The 16,643-nt window shown below is 44.4% G+C and overlaps 1 protein-coding gene across 4 annotated transcripts in view; it reads left to right on the forward strand.

Moving 5' to 3' along the window:
- AP4S1 (adaptor related protein complex 4 subunit sigma 1) overlaps nt 1-16,643 on the forward strand; it is a 54,237-nt gene that overhangs the window by 31,974 nt on the left and 5,620 nt on the right. For 3 of the 4 annotated variants that reach the window (XM_047737940.1, XM_047737939.1, XM_047737942.1), the window contains 2 exons: nt 36-104; nt 8,565-8,576. In XM_047737940.1, the coding sequence (XP_047593896.1) occupies nt 36-104; nt 8,565-8,576 (81 nt within the window). Of the gene's footprint in view, nt 1-35; nt 105-8,564; nt 8,647-16,643 lie in introns of all 4 variants that reach the window. The other variant, XM_047737943.1, reaches the window with a different exon arrangement.

The raw sequence follows: 16,643 nt of genomic DNA on the forward strand, positions 1-16,643 counted from the left end.
CTAAAACTAATTGTGCCCTTCCTTTTTTATTTCAGAACGAGATGGCCATTTATGAATTCATCCATAATTTTGTGGAAGTGTTAGATGAGTACTTCAGCCGAGTGGTAAGTCTAATGACTAAAAAATGGCTTTTGTCCTCCACCCAGTTTCCCAGAAATGGGTCTATATCAAGAACCTGTGTTCATACAGAGCTTTAATGTGTAAAAGTTAAAACTCAGATGATCCCACCTTTTCTTTACCTTTCCTTCTGGTTCATCCAAAGTGTTACAAAACACTGTGTGCCTTAGATCTTTATAAAGAACGAGTTCTACAAGCCTAAGAACCTCTTATGTCTTTCTTCTAATCAAGAGACTTTGTGTTTAACTTACTTTTTTTTTTTTTTTTAAAGATTTTATTTATTTATTTGACAGAGAGATCACAGGTAGGCAGAGAGGCAGGCAGAGAGAGAGGAGGAAGCAGGCTCCCTGCCGAGCAGAAAGCCCGATGCGGGGCTCGATCCCAGGACCCTGAGATCATGACCTGAGCCGAAGGCAGCGGCTTAACCCACTGAGCCACCCAGGCGCCCCGTGTTTAACTTACTTTTCATCTTTCTTTTTTTCTGTCTCCCTTCCTAAGGCAAGAGGAACCTTTTTAGTTTAGGAATTATTTCCATCCACACGTTTGCTTTGATGACCAAAACCACCTCCCCTTAAGGTATACATAAGTTCCTTTCCTACAGCCCCCTTCTTACAGATTTTATTTATTTATCTGAGACAGAGAGAGGGTGTGGATACAAGAGTGGGGAGAGGGGGCAGAGGGGGAGGGAGAGAATCTCAAGCAGACTCCCCTGAGAGTGGAGCCTGTCACGGGGCTCAATCTCGTGCCCCTGAAATCATGACCCAAGCCAAAACCAAGAGTAGAACGCTTAACTGAGGGGCTTCCCAACAGCCCCCTTTTTAAAAAACAAAGCAAAACCAAAACCCCAGCTATACTGAAATTGAATTTACATACCCCCAAACTCACCCATATAACATACACAGGTTTTAATATTTACACACTTGTGCAGACATCAGCAAAGTCAATTTTAGAATATTTCATAACCACCACGAAATCACTGTATCCTTAAGTACTTTGACTTAATATATTAGAGAAGATGCTTATTCCACCATTAATAATTTTATTCTTACCATGGTTCTCTTTATAAAGTTAATCACTCATCATGTAACATTAGTATACAAGTATTTTTGAAGAAAACTTATAAAAACAAAAGAACCCTAACAATGTAAAACAACAACAGCAGAATATTTTACAACCCCAAACAAACACCATTGCTATTAGCATTTCCCTCCCAACGATCTCGCTCCCTTGCTCCAGGCTCTGGGTAATCACCAATTTACTTTTTGTTCTATAGGCTTGCCTGTTCTAGATTTTTTATTTATATAGACTTGTACAATATGTGGTCTTTTATGACTTTATTTTTTTACTTAGCATGACATTTTCAAGATTCATCCATGTTATAGCATGTGTCAGTACTTCTTTCCTTTTTTTTTTTCCCCCCATGATGTCTGCAGCTTTCTTTGAATTGGTTATTAGGCCAGGAAGGAGGAGGGAGAGGAGAGGGAAGGAGAGGAGGAAGGGAGAGGGAAAGGGTAAGGACAAGGGTGGGGGGGAGGACAGGGGAAAAAGAAGAGGGGAAGGGAGAGGGGAAAGGGGAGGGGGAGAAACTTTTGTTTGAAATGTTGAATGTTTGACAACTTTCATAATAAAGATGTTGGGGTTGGGGGGAGTGGAGAAGGCAGCCAGAAAGGAGTGAAAGCAGGACCCTGGCCCAGAGGGGGTGCTTGGGAAAGCTGCTGCAGGTGAGAGGAGAGCCTGCCACCCTTCTCCTGGGGCCGGGGGCCTGAGGCCTGAGGCCTGGGCAAGGAGGGCCACCAGGGGACAGAGCAGGTATGCGCTGGACACCCAAATACAATTGGTAAAATGTGAGTAGGGTTCTGGGGAAAACACTGTTCTGGACAAAACCAAATTCCACCAGAGATCCTGACACTTATTTCAGAGATTAGCACTGTTTCCCTTCAGAATGACACAGGTATGGGAGGGGTTAGGAGCAGGACCCTGGAAGCAGAGAGCTCTCCAGAGCAGAACTCAGGAAACCTGCAAACCCTCAGATCTGGTCAGACGCAGTCCCCAGGTTAGGGTCAGTTCCGCCATGTCACACAAACACCAGAAGGAATGCCAGCCTGAGCCTAGTCTGGACAGGAGCCAGAGCCCCCCCCCCCCCCCCCCGAGCCTCCTTGGTGGGCCTGGGGCCCTGAGGACCCCACTCCATACAGGTCCATGCCATCCCACACCAGGAGGCCTGGCCTCTCCACTCAGGTCTGTGTCTTGGTTACTAAGTGCCCAGAGCAGTGACCTCATCAGCACAGAGAGAAGACCAGCCCCAGTTCTGCAGAAGCCAGAGTGGAAAGAGAAGAGGGGATCGGCACCAGCCAGTGGAAGGTGCTTGCAGGCACCCTACAAGTAGGGAAGAAGCTGAGACTCAGAGAGCAGGTATGGCCCTCATCACCTATTCCTGTACCACTGGTGAAATCCTGCAGGCAGAACAGGGCTCAGACAGACCCCAGATGGGAACCCACCAGAGTCCCTCTTCCTGGCTGTATGCCCTGAACAGGTCACCCAGCATCTCTGAGCCCAATGGCTGCTCTGTAAAACAGGCTTGCCTATAACATCCACATACAGAGGCCCATGGAGCAGCTGGTGAGCATGCATTTAGAGCAGTGCTTCCCACCTTGAGTTTATTTCCTGGCTGTGTCAATGTCCTATGGCCACTGTAACAGATGACCACAAACCAGGGGCTTACAGTGACAGAAGTTTATCCTCTCTCAGTTCTAGAAGCTCAAGGTGATGCTGGGTCACACTTCCTCTGAAGGCTCCAGGAGTTCTTAGGGGCCTGTGTTCCCAGGCCTGAAGCCGTATCCCTACAACCTCTGCCTGTCCACTCATGGCCTCTATTGTGTCTCTCCTCTTCCTCGCGGACACCTGTCATTGGATTGCAGGCCTACCCTAAATCCAAGCTGACCTTGTCTTGAAATCCTTAACTAATTACATCTGCAAAGACCCTAGTCCCAAATAAAGCCCCATTCTTCCCCCCCACCCACCCTTAAGATTTTTATTTTTTTTAAGTAATCTTTACACCCAATGTGGGGCTGGAACTCACGACCCTGAGATCAAAAGTCATAGGATCTACCAACTGAGCCAGTCAGGAGCCACAATAAAAGCCACTTTCTGGGGCGCCTGGGTGGCTCAGTGGGTTAAAGCCTCTGCCTTCGGCTCAGGTCGTGATCCCCGGGGTCCTGGGATGGAGCCCTGCATGGGCTCTCTGCTCCGCAGGGAGCCTGCTTCCTCCTCTCTCTCTCTCTCTGCCTGCCTCTCTGCCTGCTTGTGATCTCTGTCAAGTAAATAAATAAAATCTTAAAAAAAAAAAAAAAAGCCACTTTCTGAGGTTCTAGATGGATAAGAATGGGGGTGGGGGTAACTATATCATCTCCGAATTTCATTTCTGAACAATAAGGGACTCTTTAAAATATCTGTTAGAAAAAGGGGTCTGAGCCGGCCATGATCAGGAGGCAGGGAGAAGACGAAACTGACCCAGATAGATGTTTACTTAAATCTAGAAAGAAATACGGAGACATTTTAGCCCTTCTGAGGGAAAGACAGCAGGATGACTCTCCCATTAATAGTTCAAACTCTAAAAAGACACTTCCAACCACCCCAGGCAATGGGAGCGCAGGAGGCACGCTCCCCCTGGGCGTTGGTGGGCAGCCCTGCCGTGAGGGACGCCAGCCCCAGGGCCCAGTCTGGGATAGATCCGGCCCCGTTACCCTCTGAGCCCCACGGTGACACGGTGCAAGGCAGATGGAGCTCCTGCCCTCTCCATCCTAGGGGAAAAGCCACTTTTGAGAAACGGAGGGCAGGGGGGCTCGGGGTGCAAAGCCGTTCTCAGCGGTCCCGTGGGGAAGCACAACCCATTCACAGCACCTGAGCGGGGGGCGGTGGGAGCCGTTTGCCCGGCCGTGCGCCACGCGCCTTCACCGGGACGCGGAGAGCAGCGGCAGGCCTGCTCACGGAGCGGCTTACCTGAGGGGCCGGGAACAGCGGGGTCCCCCGCGGCCACCAGCGGCACACGCGTAAGGAGAGCCACCTGCAAACGCGTGAACTTTCCGCCCAAGGTGGTTCTTCTCCCTGAACTGACGCAGCACGTGAGATGGTTCCCGCTTGATAGGACGCGCTCGGGGCCCCTCACCTGGAGCCCCCGTCAGCTGGCTGCGGCCCGGAGATGAGGCTCGATGTCCCCGGGCAGGCGTCCTCAGATTCGGATCATTGGACCATACCGTGCCGGGGCAGAAGCTGGGCTTGGGGCGGGAACGGCAGGAGGGCCAGCCAATTATTTGGCAATAATTTTATTGCCAAATTATATTCTGCTAAGTGGTTATACCACATGTTGTTTACCTTTTCATTAGTTGATGGACATTTGGGTTAGTGATACCTTTTGGCTATTATGAGTAAGGCAGCTTGGAACGTTTGTATAAACATTCTTGTGTGGCATCATATTTTGTTTTCTTGGGTAGAATATACCTAGGAGTAGAACTGCTAGGTGATGTGGTAACTCCATGATTAACATTTTGATGCACTACGGAACTGTTTTTCCAGAGTGGCTGCATGGTATCAGTTCTCATCAGCAGTGTTTGAGGGTTCTAATCTCTCCATGTTCTTGGCAAAACTTTTTACTATGTCTTTCTGGTTATAGCCATTCTAGGGGGTATGAAGTAGTACAGGTGCCAGTTGTGGTTTTGATTTGCATTTCATTAATGGATAACAAATATTGAGCATCTTTTCATGTGTTTATTGGCCATTTGTGTATCTTCTTTGGAGAAATGTGTTTTCAAATCCTTTGTCCATTTTTTTCAGTTGCATTATTTATTTATTGATGAGTTGTAAGAGTTCTTTATATATTCTGAATACAGATATCTTTGAATTGATTGAGTAGAAAAATATCTTTGATTGAACTAATTGAATACAAGTACAAATACCTATCAGATATGATTTGAAAATATTTTCTCTCATTCAGTGAGAGAAATTTTCACTTTCCTGACAGTGTTCTTTGAATCATGATAGTTTGTTTGTTTGTTTTTTAAAGATTGTATTTATTTATTTGACAGACAGAGATTACAAGTAGGCAGAGAGGCAGGCCGGGGGGTGGGGAGCAGACTGTCCCACTGAGCAGAGAGCCCAACTCGAGTCTTGATCCCAGGACCCTAGGATCATGACCTGAGCCGAAGGCAGAGGCTTTGACCCACTGAGCCACCCAGGCGCCCCTCCAATATTCTTTTAAAAAAGAATCAGTGAAGATGTTTTACTCTGCTCCCGTAGGCCTTCCTGAGCCTTGGTTAGACATTCTTGAGAGGTAGTAGTAGCACAAACTGAGTTTTCAAAGTTGTTTTGGTTCTTTTGTTTTGCTTTTAAATAAAAAGGATTTTTGTTGTTGTTGTTATTTTGCTTTTAAATAAAAGGATTAGGAGGGAACTATTTCAAGCTGCTTTTTCCTGAGACAGTGAGTGGAATCTGGTCTATCGTTAGTAATATTGAGTGCACCGAAATCTACTAAGGACAAAACTCATGTTAAGAAGTTATATCTTGAAGGGCGCCTGGGTGGCTCACTCGTTTAAGCATCTACCTTTGGCTCAGGTCATGATCCGGGGGTCCTAGGATTGAGCCCCACATCAGGCTCCCTCCTCAATGGGAAGCCTGCTCTCCCTTTCTCTCTGCCACTCCTTCTGCTTGTACTCTCTCCCACTTTCTCTCTGTCAAATAAATAAGTAAAATCTTTGGGGGAAAAAAAAAAAGAAGTTATATCTTCAGCCTAAGTCCTAATACATGAAGTAAAGTAAAATTTGGCACACTCCTTCTGCATGGGACCATCCACTAGCATGTCTTCATTGCTTTAGTGCAATGCTTCTCCAAGTGTGGTTCCTGGACCAGCAATATAAACATCACCTGGGAACTTGTTAAAAATCCAAATTGTGGGCCCATCCCAGACTACTGGATCAGAAAGTCTGAGTGGAGGTTCAGTAGTCTGTGTTTTAACAAGCCTTGTGGATGATTTGGATGTGTACTTAGATCGAATACCCACTACTTAATGCATGAGGAAAGCTAGGAAGCTGCCCTGTGGCCTGAGTGATGGTTGTGTATCTCGCTAGGATGGAATTAGTGCCCTCTGAAGCTGGAAGAGGTGGGGGAGTCAGGCCATTCCAGAGACTGGCCTTGAGGGGCCAGGGGACAGTAAGGCTGGCTTTAAACTCCATCTTTGTATTAATAGCTTGGAGAGAGTACCACAAGTCAGCACTGTCCAGTAGAATATTCTGTCACCACAGAAATGTTCTGTACCTGTACCATCCAGTGCAGTAGGCACTAGCTACATGTGGTTTTTTCAAAACTGGAAACCTGATTAGTATAAAGGAATTTATACTAGTATATATTAGTATAGAGGAATGAGGAATTTAATCTCAATTCATTCGATTCACCAAATGATGCTGGTGGTCATCGTATTAGACAGTACAGCTCTGGCTCCTGCTTAATCACAGGGACTGCTCTCTTAAGACAGACTGGTTTGCAAGTCAGGGTCTGTGATTCAGAGCTGGACATGATTAGCCATTTTAAAGGAATACCTATCAAGAAAAATACCACTTCCCAAAAAAGCAATATTTTAAACCTGGGATAATCATGAGTGAGTACAAGCATTACCAGTGCTAAGATTTTTTTTTTTAAAGATTTTATTTATTTATTTGACAGACAGAGATCACAAGTAGGCTGAGAGGCAGGCAGAGAGAGAGAGAGGAGGAAGCAGGCTCCCTGCCGAGCAGAGAGCCCGACGCGGGGCTCGATCCCAGGATCCTGGGATCATGACCTGAGTCGAAGGCAGAGGCTTTAACCCACTGAGCCACCCAGGTGCCCCCAGTGCTAAGATTTTTAAAATTATTATTATATTTGGTGACTGAGAATAAATAGCTGGTTGTTGAATTCTTGCTGTAATTCTGGGGAGAGAGTCAGTGACCACATAAACCACAGAAATAAAGATTAGAATTTAATTTAAACTAGTAACTACACAGGACTCCAACAGTACTGTGAGATGGCTCCATTTAGGATCACAGTAGCAAAAAGAAGAGACAAGAGGAGGGAAGAGAGTACTATGGGCAAGAAAATAGAATCTGTCCCACTCAGAGGATGCCTTGTCATCTAAGACTTATTTTGGGGTTAGTGAGTTTTAAACATTCTTTCTGAGACTATTTTTAATCTTAGTTTCCAAATCTTAAATTTGGAGATCAGTCTCATGCTGTCTGGGCTGAAAGAAGCATCTCAAGATCACATTTCAAAACAAAAAGCCAACCCAGTTAGCTTCCCTGGGGGCCATTTCACAAGAGAGGACCGCTGCTATTGAGGGTGGGGTCGTCACTGCTTCACTTGACACATCTTGAGTCCTTTCAATTATGAATTTAACTCTGTTTACTATTTCTCCCTCTATGATTTTTTTAATGCTGTAAACATCTCCAATCATTGAAAACAATTAAAAACACATATAAGCAAAATGAAAGGGGAGAAGATCATGAGTAAGCCCATGACTTACCGACACATTCTATTAGGTTTATTTCTTTTTAGACTCCATGTATCTGTCTGTATCTAACTATGTCTGCATATTTATCTACATGTACATATATCCTTGGGATAATACTGTATATGTCATGTTATCACTTGCTTTTTTACTTAACAGGGTAGTACTTACATACCTATAGCCTCATTTGTGGATCTGCAATAATTGATTTAAGTAGTCCCCCCTTGATAGATTCGTAGCTTGTTTTCAGTGATTTACTTCTATAAACATTACCCTGAATATCCTATCACACATTGTTGTGCTGTTACCTAATTATTTCCTCAGGATAAATTTACAGAAGTACAATTGATGGATTCAAAGGGCATGCATATTATTAAGGTTTTTGATACATGTATCAAATGAGTTATCATCTGTAAAGGCTGAAGTAGTCTATTTCCTCTATGTTCGAAGAATGAATTGTTCTTGTTGGCAAAATTCCCCCAGACCACAACCTTTTTTTTTTTTTTTTTTTTTAAGAAGCACCGTCCAGGGGGTGCCTGGGTGGCACAGTGGATTAAGCATCTGACTCTTGGTTTTGGCTCAGGTCGTGATCTCAGGGTCATGAGATCAAGTCCGCATCAGGCTCCACACTCAGTGCAGAGTCTGCTTGAGACTCTCTCCCTCTGCCCCTCCCCCACTCATGTGTACACACGCGTACGTGTGCTCTCTCTCTCTCATAAATAAATCTCAAATAAATAGATAAATAGATAAATAGATAGATAGCACAGTCCTCGACCAGAGCCTTCCTGCTCAGCTTTGTATGGCCAGAGCCGTTTCCCCAACCTGCTCCCAAACTTGCGGCCAGAGCATCTGCTAGCTCTGCTAAGCGCATGTGGCCCAGTGTCTCATTCTCATCCTTGTACTTTTTTCTCTTTTCCAGAGTGAACTAGATGTATCCTTTTTCAAAGCTGTGAGCCAGGTTTTCCTCAGTACTTGGCAAAGCACAGGCTAGTCCCAACCAGGTAAGTGCCACGGGCCAGGAAGAGGATGCAGCAGAATCCAGAACCCAGAATGCTAATTATCCATCAACAGTCAGTGGTGCAGGAGCTTTGCAGAAACACCCTTTTCTTTTTTTCACCCTTTGCCCTTTTTCACAAAGATGATTCTTATATGTTTCAGACAGGGCAATGCTGTGATCGTAGTTGATAATAACTGGTCTAACAATGTAACTTCTTTTAAGTATATAGAATAGACCTTTACAGAATTTGAGTAACACAGCTAGAAAGTCCTTGGTCCTCCTAGAGGATGGATTTTCATGGCTCCAGGTCTAAATCTCCAGAAGTCTCTCACATCATCAGAATAAAGCCTTCAGTGATGATACACTGGAGGGTTAAATAATTGCCTGGCTTGTATACATTTACTTTAATAGCAGAGAAAGCTCTATTTTTCTTTTCTTTCTTAATCCTTTTATTTATTTATTTATTTTAAACAGATTTTATTTATTTATTTGACAGAGAGATCACAAGTAGGCAGAGAGGCAGGCAGAGAGAGAGGGGGAAGCAGGCTCCCTGTGAAGAAGAGAGCCTGATGGGGGGGCTCCATCCCAGGACCCTGGGATCATGACCTGAGCCGAAGGCAGAGGCTCAACCCACTGAGCCACCCAGGCACCCTTTCTTAACCCTTTTAAATCAAAGTATGCAAGGTCCCCCCGCCCCCGCACCCCGCCCCAAACAGTTTTTGCTTCAAATACTGTAGGCCTGTGGATTTTGGCAGGGGCCTCTGGGTTTTTCATGAATGCTCTGGAGGCAAGTTGAATTTTAAGTTAATTTTTACTTCAAAAATCTGCTTGAAAGCAATAATGAAAGAGTCCTTTGTGAAAACATCTGGCTTAAGTCTAAAATAGTAACAAATATAACAAATACATTATAACAGGTTTCTATAGACATATATATACATTAGACATCAGTACATCTGGGGGAAAGGGCCATTTAGCTTTTACTCTTGATAGAAAATGTCATCACATTGATAAACTCCGTTTCCAGGCTGTATCTGGCAGCCTCTTTAAATTAACTGGGAAAATCTGAGTGCCCTCTAGTGGTGAGTGACCTAAATCTATGATCCCTTTGACCTAGGACGTCCAAGTCTGTATATCAAGGGGTATTTTTATTCAGCATGTTATATTCCATTTTAACTAAACCTTTTAAAGCAATTCAGAATAGATCTCCTCTTCTTGTACAGGAGAATAAGAAAAATGCCTTTGGACTTAAAAAGTCATCAGGAAGATAGGAAAAGCTGTTAGATACTTCACCAGGAGTACAGAAACCCAAATTCTGCTTTTGAACCTGCCACAAACTGTAGGCGTTGGACAAGACGCATAAACCCTTCATCTCAAAATAATAGGATTAGGCTAGAAGAGCTTTAACACCCTCTCAGCCTTAATATTTGATGTTGCCATGACTCTAGGTAACTGAGCTGAGTTACCTTACACCTAGAACAGGAAAAGAGACTCTAACTAGTCTAGAAGTTCAGAGAAGCAGATATAACAGGGTATGTATTATAGCTGAACTAGTTGTATTGATGTATCTTACATATTGATTAAATGTTTATTAGAAGTAGAGACAGGGGGCGCCTGGGTGGCTTAGTGGGTTAAAGCCTCTGCCTTCGGCTCAGGTCATGATCTCCGGGTCCTGCCTGCTTCCTCCCCTCTCTCTCTCTGCCTGCCTCTCTGCCTACTTTTGATCTCTCTCTCTCTGTCAAATGAATAAAATCTTAAAAAAAAAAAAAAAAGTAGAGACGGGCTTGTCTTTAGAGCCCTCTCGTGTATAGCATAGGTCCAAAATCATGATCTCTAGCATTCTTTTTTTTTTTTAAGGTTTTTAAGTAATCTCCACACCCAGCGTGGGACTCAAACTCACAACAGGAGTCCCATGCTCTTCAGACTGAGCCAGCCAGATGTCCTGAGCTCCAGCTTTCTTATTCAAATTTAATTTCCACACCAAGGCACACAGTTTGTACCTTCTCCCTTTATTTTACTTAGTTTCATTTTTGCCTTCCCTTCCTATTTTTCTTCTAACTCAATTTTTTTAATTGAAGTACAATTAACAAACTGTGTTAGTTTCAGGTGTACCTCTGACTAATTTGCATATTTACTGTCCTTCGAAATTACTTAGGTGTATCCACCTGACAGATTAGGAATTTTGCACCATTTAGAGAAGGGAACTGAATCTGCCCAGAGCTGGAAGTGTAAGCCTTTGCTCAAGGCATAGTTTCACATAGACCTCCAGTGGCCTAAAAGTGAAGCAGGTAGCCGGGCAGGTAGGCTATGGGGTACCCTCTCTTCTATTAACATTCTTAAACGGTTTCCACCCTTAGCCATCTGAAAACAATCCAATTAAAACCCACGCCTTTACTCTGCCTCATACATAGTTCTTTCTATCACATGTCTGGGAAGGACCTCTCCACACCAATTTCATAACAGTAAGATGAGAGCCTTTTAGAGGTGCAGCCTCAGTTTCCTGCCCCCTCTGTGTAGGGCCGAAGATGCTCCACATCACTGCCCTGGGAGCATGACCCCAGCATTGCTGAGCAGCTAACATTGGTCAGGGCTGCTTGGCCAGGAAAGCTTCCTTCAGCCATGAAAGTCTGAAAACAGGCAGCTGATAGAATTGTAACCTAGAGCTGGTTCTCCCAACACTCACAACACCTATCTTTGTGTTTGCTCAGGCTTCAGAAAGCCTCCCTTGTCCACCCACATGGAATAGACGCGCTTTAAGGCTTGGCTTTGGTGCAGCCCCAGGAAGATGGAAGGCAAAACCCTGTAGAATTCCCAAGAAGTCCTTTACTTGCCATCTTTTTCTCCAGAAGCTTCACTCCCCTGAAGCGTTCTAAGAATGGGGCAGCTTTCCAGAGTCCACGTGATTAAACTTTGAGAAATAAAATGAACCATTTATATGCAAGTGGTTAGAAGGGGCTTATTCTACTGTTAGTAAGACCTACATCACAGAACAAGACAGATGGCATTTTAAAAAGAAATGACCTGGGACGCCTGGGTGGCTCAGTTGGTTAAGTGTCTGACTCTTAGTTTCAGCTCAGGTCATGATGTTAGGTTTCTGGGATCGAGCCCTGAGCCCCACATTGCACTGGGCTCTGCACTGAGCAGGGAGTCTGCTTCCCATCTCTCTCTCACTCTGCCCCTCCCCTGGCACTCTTGCTCTCTCTCTCTCTAGAATAAATAAATAAATCTAAAGAAAGAAAGAGAGAGAGGGAGGGAGGGGGGCGGGAAAGAAGGGAGGGAGGAAGAAAGGAAGGAAGGAAAGGAGAGAGGAATGACTCAAGTACAAGAAATTAGGACAGAAATTCTGGCTTCTTGAAAACGCTTCTACTAAGTGGCAACTCGGTGTTGCAGTTGGTGTCAGGTGGGGCAGACCCTTGGGGCCGGGCGTGTCAGTGACCTAAATCATTCATCTGCCGTGCATAAGTTCCTGCACACTCTACACATTCTCCTTTACCCACTGGGCTGAAATGTGGCGTGAGGACTCCTGAGGCCCTGCTTCTATAGAGAAAGTTTGCCCTAGTACATCCTTTAGTAGACTTAAGATTTCAAGTTCTGGGGGCTCCTGGCTGGCTCAGTCGGTAGAGCATGGGACTCTTGATCTTGAGATCATGAGTTTGAGCCCCGTGTTGGGGAGTAGATTGTACTTAAAATAATAATTTTTTAAAATCTAAAAAAAGCCCAGGGGGCGCCTGGGTGGCTTAGTGGTTTGAGTCTCTGCTTTCGGTTCAGGTCATGGTCTCAGAGTCCTAGGATCAAGCCCCGTGTTGGGCTCTCTGCTCAGCGGGGAGCCTGCTTCCCACCCCACCCCCCGCCTGCCTCTCTGCCTACTTGTGATCTCTGTCAAATAAATAAATAAAATCTTAAAAATAAATAAAAAATTTAAAAACCCAGAGACTTCAAATTCCATGAATTAAAATGGTTTTTAGGAATCAACTAGTGAGCTTCCCAAAATGTATGTGTTCAGTTCTTTAACCCCAGATTTGCTGAATTCTCCAGACAATTCATAATTCAAAGGCACTGTCTCCACCCCCTCTGGTAAATAGGGGAATGGCGCCCGTGAAAGGTGCTATGGGGGAGATATCCATCTCCTCCTCAGTTCAGGGCACACCTACTAATGTATGAATGTATAGAAAACCTTAACTACGTTTTTGGTATTTGGTGCCTTTAAAGTGGCTTAAAGACTCAGTTTATTTGGGCTAGAGTGGAATCCAGCAATACTATGTTTAGATTTGGACACTCAGGATCCCTTTCCTGGGCCATGGGCCTTAGGGACCCCCACCTGGCTTTCCTTCAGCAGCATCCCTCTCCATGGGATGAAGATGCTTATCCAGAGCCTGCAGGGCCCCAGTCTACTTCTTGACCACCTCCAGCTACCTGGTCCCCCGAACTCATGGGGTGCCCATATACCAGGGCCTGTTGCTAGGTAGGGATTGTACAGACCTCTCCCCATGACTGGGGACAGGAATGACAGAGAGCCTGGGATGGTAACCCACATACACACATGGGGAAAAATAATGAGGAGCAGGCTGGAACTCCTCTTTATATTCCATAGCCACCTACCCCACAAATATAGGGTAGGCCTAGAATCCAGAATGTTTTCTCTGATTCCAAAATCATTTTTTTAAAGCTTTTATTTATTTATTTGCCTGAGAGAGGCCGTGAGCAGGAAGGAGGGGCAGAGGGAGAAGCAGGCACCCCACTGAGCAGGGAGCCCCATGCCGGACTCAGTCCCAGTACCATGGGATCATGACCTGAGCCAAAAGGAGTCACGTAACCACCTGAGCCATCCCGGCATCTCCCAAAATCTTTTAAATAGATTCTTTAGGACATTCTTTTAAAATATTCTAGAATTCTTTTAAAACATTCATTTAAAACATTCCAGAAATCTTTTAAATAGATTCTTTAGAACATAAATAGAATCTTTAGAACATTCATGTTTTCATTTTCTAAGTCCTTAAAACCCAAAAGCCTGAGCAATTAATTCTAGAACGTTAAAGCTTACATGGGTGATGTGGAAGTACCTCTTTATTGTAGTTGAAGATGGGGGAGAAGGAAGGGCCTCTGTTGCTGCTTGCCCTCTGTGACTCAGCTAGCTGTCTTCCATGGTGCTCTCTGGAGGGACAGAGGCACCCAGGCAACAGTATTCAGCACCACTGAGATTTGCACTCAGGCCCTGAGCAGGACCCAGAGCCCACTGTGGAGCATCAGCCTCTCCTTCTGTCATTACTTTCCTAAAATCCCAAATACCTTAAGGTCCAGAAACCAGAATAGGTCTTCTCTGAATAGGAGCTAACTTCACACTGACTTAATGAGAAATCACCAAAGTACTTGTTCGACTAGGGGCTAGGGAAATACTGGCAAGAAGAACAAAGAATCTCTCCAAGGAAGCCATCCAACACTAAAGCAGTAGCTTCTAAATAAACTGAAATTGTCTCCATGTTCTCTCAGAAAGGTTACGATAATTAAGTCATTACCAAAGGATTTCTTATGAGGTATGATGGAATACCTCATGGAATTGCTGAGGTAATCATAGCAATGACTTGATAATGTCAGGTAGAAGTAAACTAGCTCCCCTCTCCCTGACGGTTACTTTTAGAGTCCTAGGATTTGAGTACTTTGGAGCTAGAAGAAAACTCTACCATCATCAGGTTAAAAACCTCATTTTTTAGATGAAAAGCCTGAAGCCCAAAGGGGTTCTATGACTGTCCTAAGTGACAGAGGTAGTTTGGGGCAGAACTGGTACCAGTCTCTGGGTTTCCAGGGCTATAAAATTAGATATAGGGGTACCTGGGTGGCTCAGAGGTTAAGTGTCTGCCTTTCGCTCAGGTCATGATCCCAGGGTCCTGGGATCGAGCCCCACATTGGAATCCCTGCTCAGCAGGCAGCCTGCTTCTCTCTTCTGCCTGCTGCTCCCCTTGTTTCTGCTCTCTGTCAAAGAAATAAATAAAATCTTCAAAAAATAATAAGATTAAATTTGACACATTTTTTTAAAAAAGGTGTTATCTGGAGTAGATTGTGGCAATTTAGTTCCTAACAAAACATTTGTAAAGTGCCTGTCCCTGTGCTCTCTTGGTGTTGTCAAAATTATTCCTAAAGTAGGAAAGAAGTTTTGAAGAAACATTAGAAAAGGAGGCGTCAGATATGATGAGAGTATCTGAATGTCTTAATAAGCATACTCTACAAAAGTGGAGTTCACATATCGTCTAATTTCTTTTTTTCTTTTTTTTTTTTAAAGATTTTATTTATTTGACAGAGAGAAATCACAAGTAGGCAGAGAGGCAGGCAGAGAGAGAGGAGGAAGCAGGCTCCCTGCTGAGCAGAAAGCCCGATGTGGGGCTTGAACCCAGGACCTGGGATCATGACCTGAGCCGAAGGCAGCGGCTTAACCCACTGAGCCACCCAGGCGCCCCTAATTTCTTTTTTTCAAATAGGCTCCACTCCCATCGTGGACCCCAGTGCAGGGCTTGAACTCATGACCCTGAGATCAAGACCTGAGCTGAGATCAAGAGTCGACACCCAACCAACTAAGCCACCCCTGCATGTAGTAATTTCTGAACACCTTTTTCTGAGAGCAGGGCTGCAAGGGGTGAGAGCTGGCCCATGTAGCTTGTCCAGTCTTTGGGAAGGGCAGGTACTGAGAAGCAAGGGGGCCAAAACCATCTCAGGATAACTTCAGTCAGTGCTGTCAAGAGTGAAGAGTCTCAAAATTATGAACAGTCCCTGAGGGAGTCAGCCATTTACCTGGGAAAGGGATGTTAAAGTTCTAGGTTGAACAGTTCTGCCTTCCGGGCTTCTCTGATTCTCACTGGCCTTTGCTGTCTTGGTTATTTCCTTGAACTATGTCCTGTAGATGCCATATGCATCTGCTCCTACCCCTTCCTACCAGGTCCCTCTGCCTTACCCCTGCTCCTTTCGCTCCATGCTTCCAAGTTCTGTTTTTTTTACTCAGGAATGGTGACAGCCAAGTCAGGAGGCACAACAGAGTTTAGGAGATACAACAGAGAAAGTGACAGGCTCACCTGACCCAATGCTTTCATAATTATTTCACTTCATTATATTTTATAATGCTTTCATAAATATAGATTTAGTTTACATAAAAACTTTAAAAAAGTTACACCTGACTGTCTTATTGCTCTCAGAATATGAATGGACCTTTAAGGAAAAACCCATTAAAAAAAAAAAAGATTAACTCCTTTTCGGTGACCTCATTAAGAAGGGACAATACCAAGCCTAAAAGTGGACAGCAGACTATCTTACAAGGAGAGTATACCAAGGACCGTGCACAGTCTTCATGAGAATAGTCTTCTATATAGGAGTATTCAATTTTCTGTGGGAAATGTGAACACAAAGTAGATAAACACAGTTTATCTAATTTCATGGCAAATTTTATTAATTAAAGTATAAATACAAGAGCAAGTTTTTCCCCACCCCACTTAGTTTATCAAGAACTTTGCTTAGGTAGGATCTTAAAAAAAGAAAAATCAAAAAAGAAGACGAGGGACCTGAGACCAAAATCTTGAGTTAGAGATTTTAGTTTCTAGGCTGGGCTCTGCCTGCCAGTTGCTTTTCAGATCCCATTCAAATGTATGCTGCTCAATTTTCTCTTATTAAAGGATAAGTAGACCACCACAATGGTATTAAAATACCATACTGGGGGCACCTGGGTGGCTCAGTGGGTTAAGCCGCTGACTTCGGCTCAGGTCATGATCTCAGGGTCCTGGGATCGAGCCCCGCATCGGGCTCTCTGCTCAGCAGGGAGCCTGCTTCCTCCTCTCTCTCTGCCTGCCTCTCTGCCTGCTTGTGCTCTCTCTCTGTCAAATAAAAAAAAAAAAAAAAAAAAAAAAAATCTTTAAAATACCATACTGAAAAAGTGACTTATGATCCAGAGACCAAAATGCCAATATAGGAACCAGAAACATTTCAAGCTCTTTAATTAAAAGATTGGTTTCAAGTGGCACTAATATT

The sequence above is a fragment of the Lutra lutra genome, chromosome 7 (genome assembly GCF_902655055.1).
Source record: "Lutra lutra chromosome 7, mLutLut1.2, whole genome shotgun sequence".
Lineage (NCBI taxonomy): Eukaryota > Metazoa > Chordata > Mammalia > Carnivora > Mustelidae > Lutra > Lutra lutra.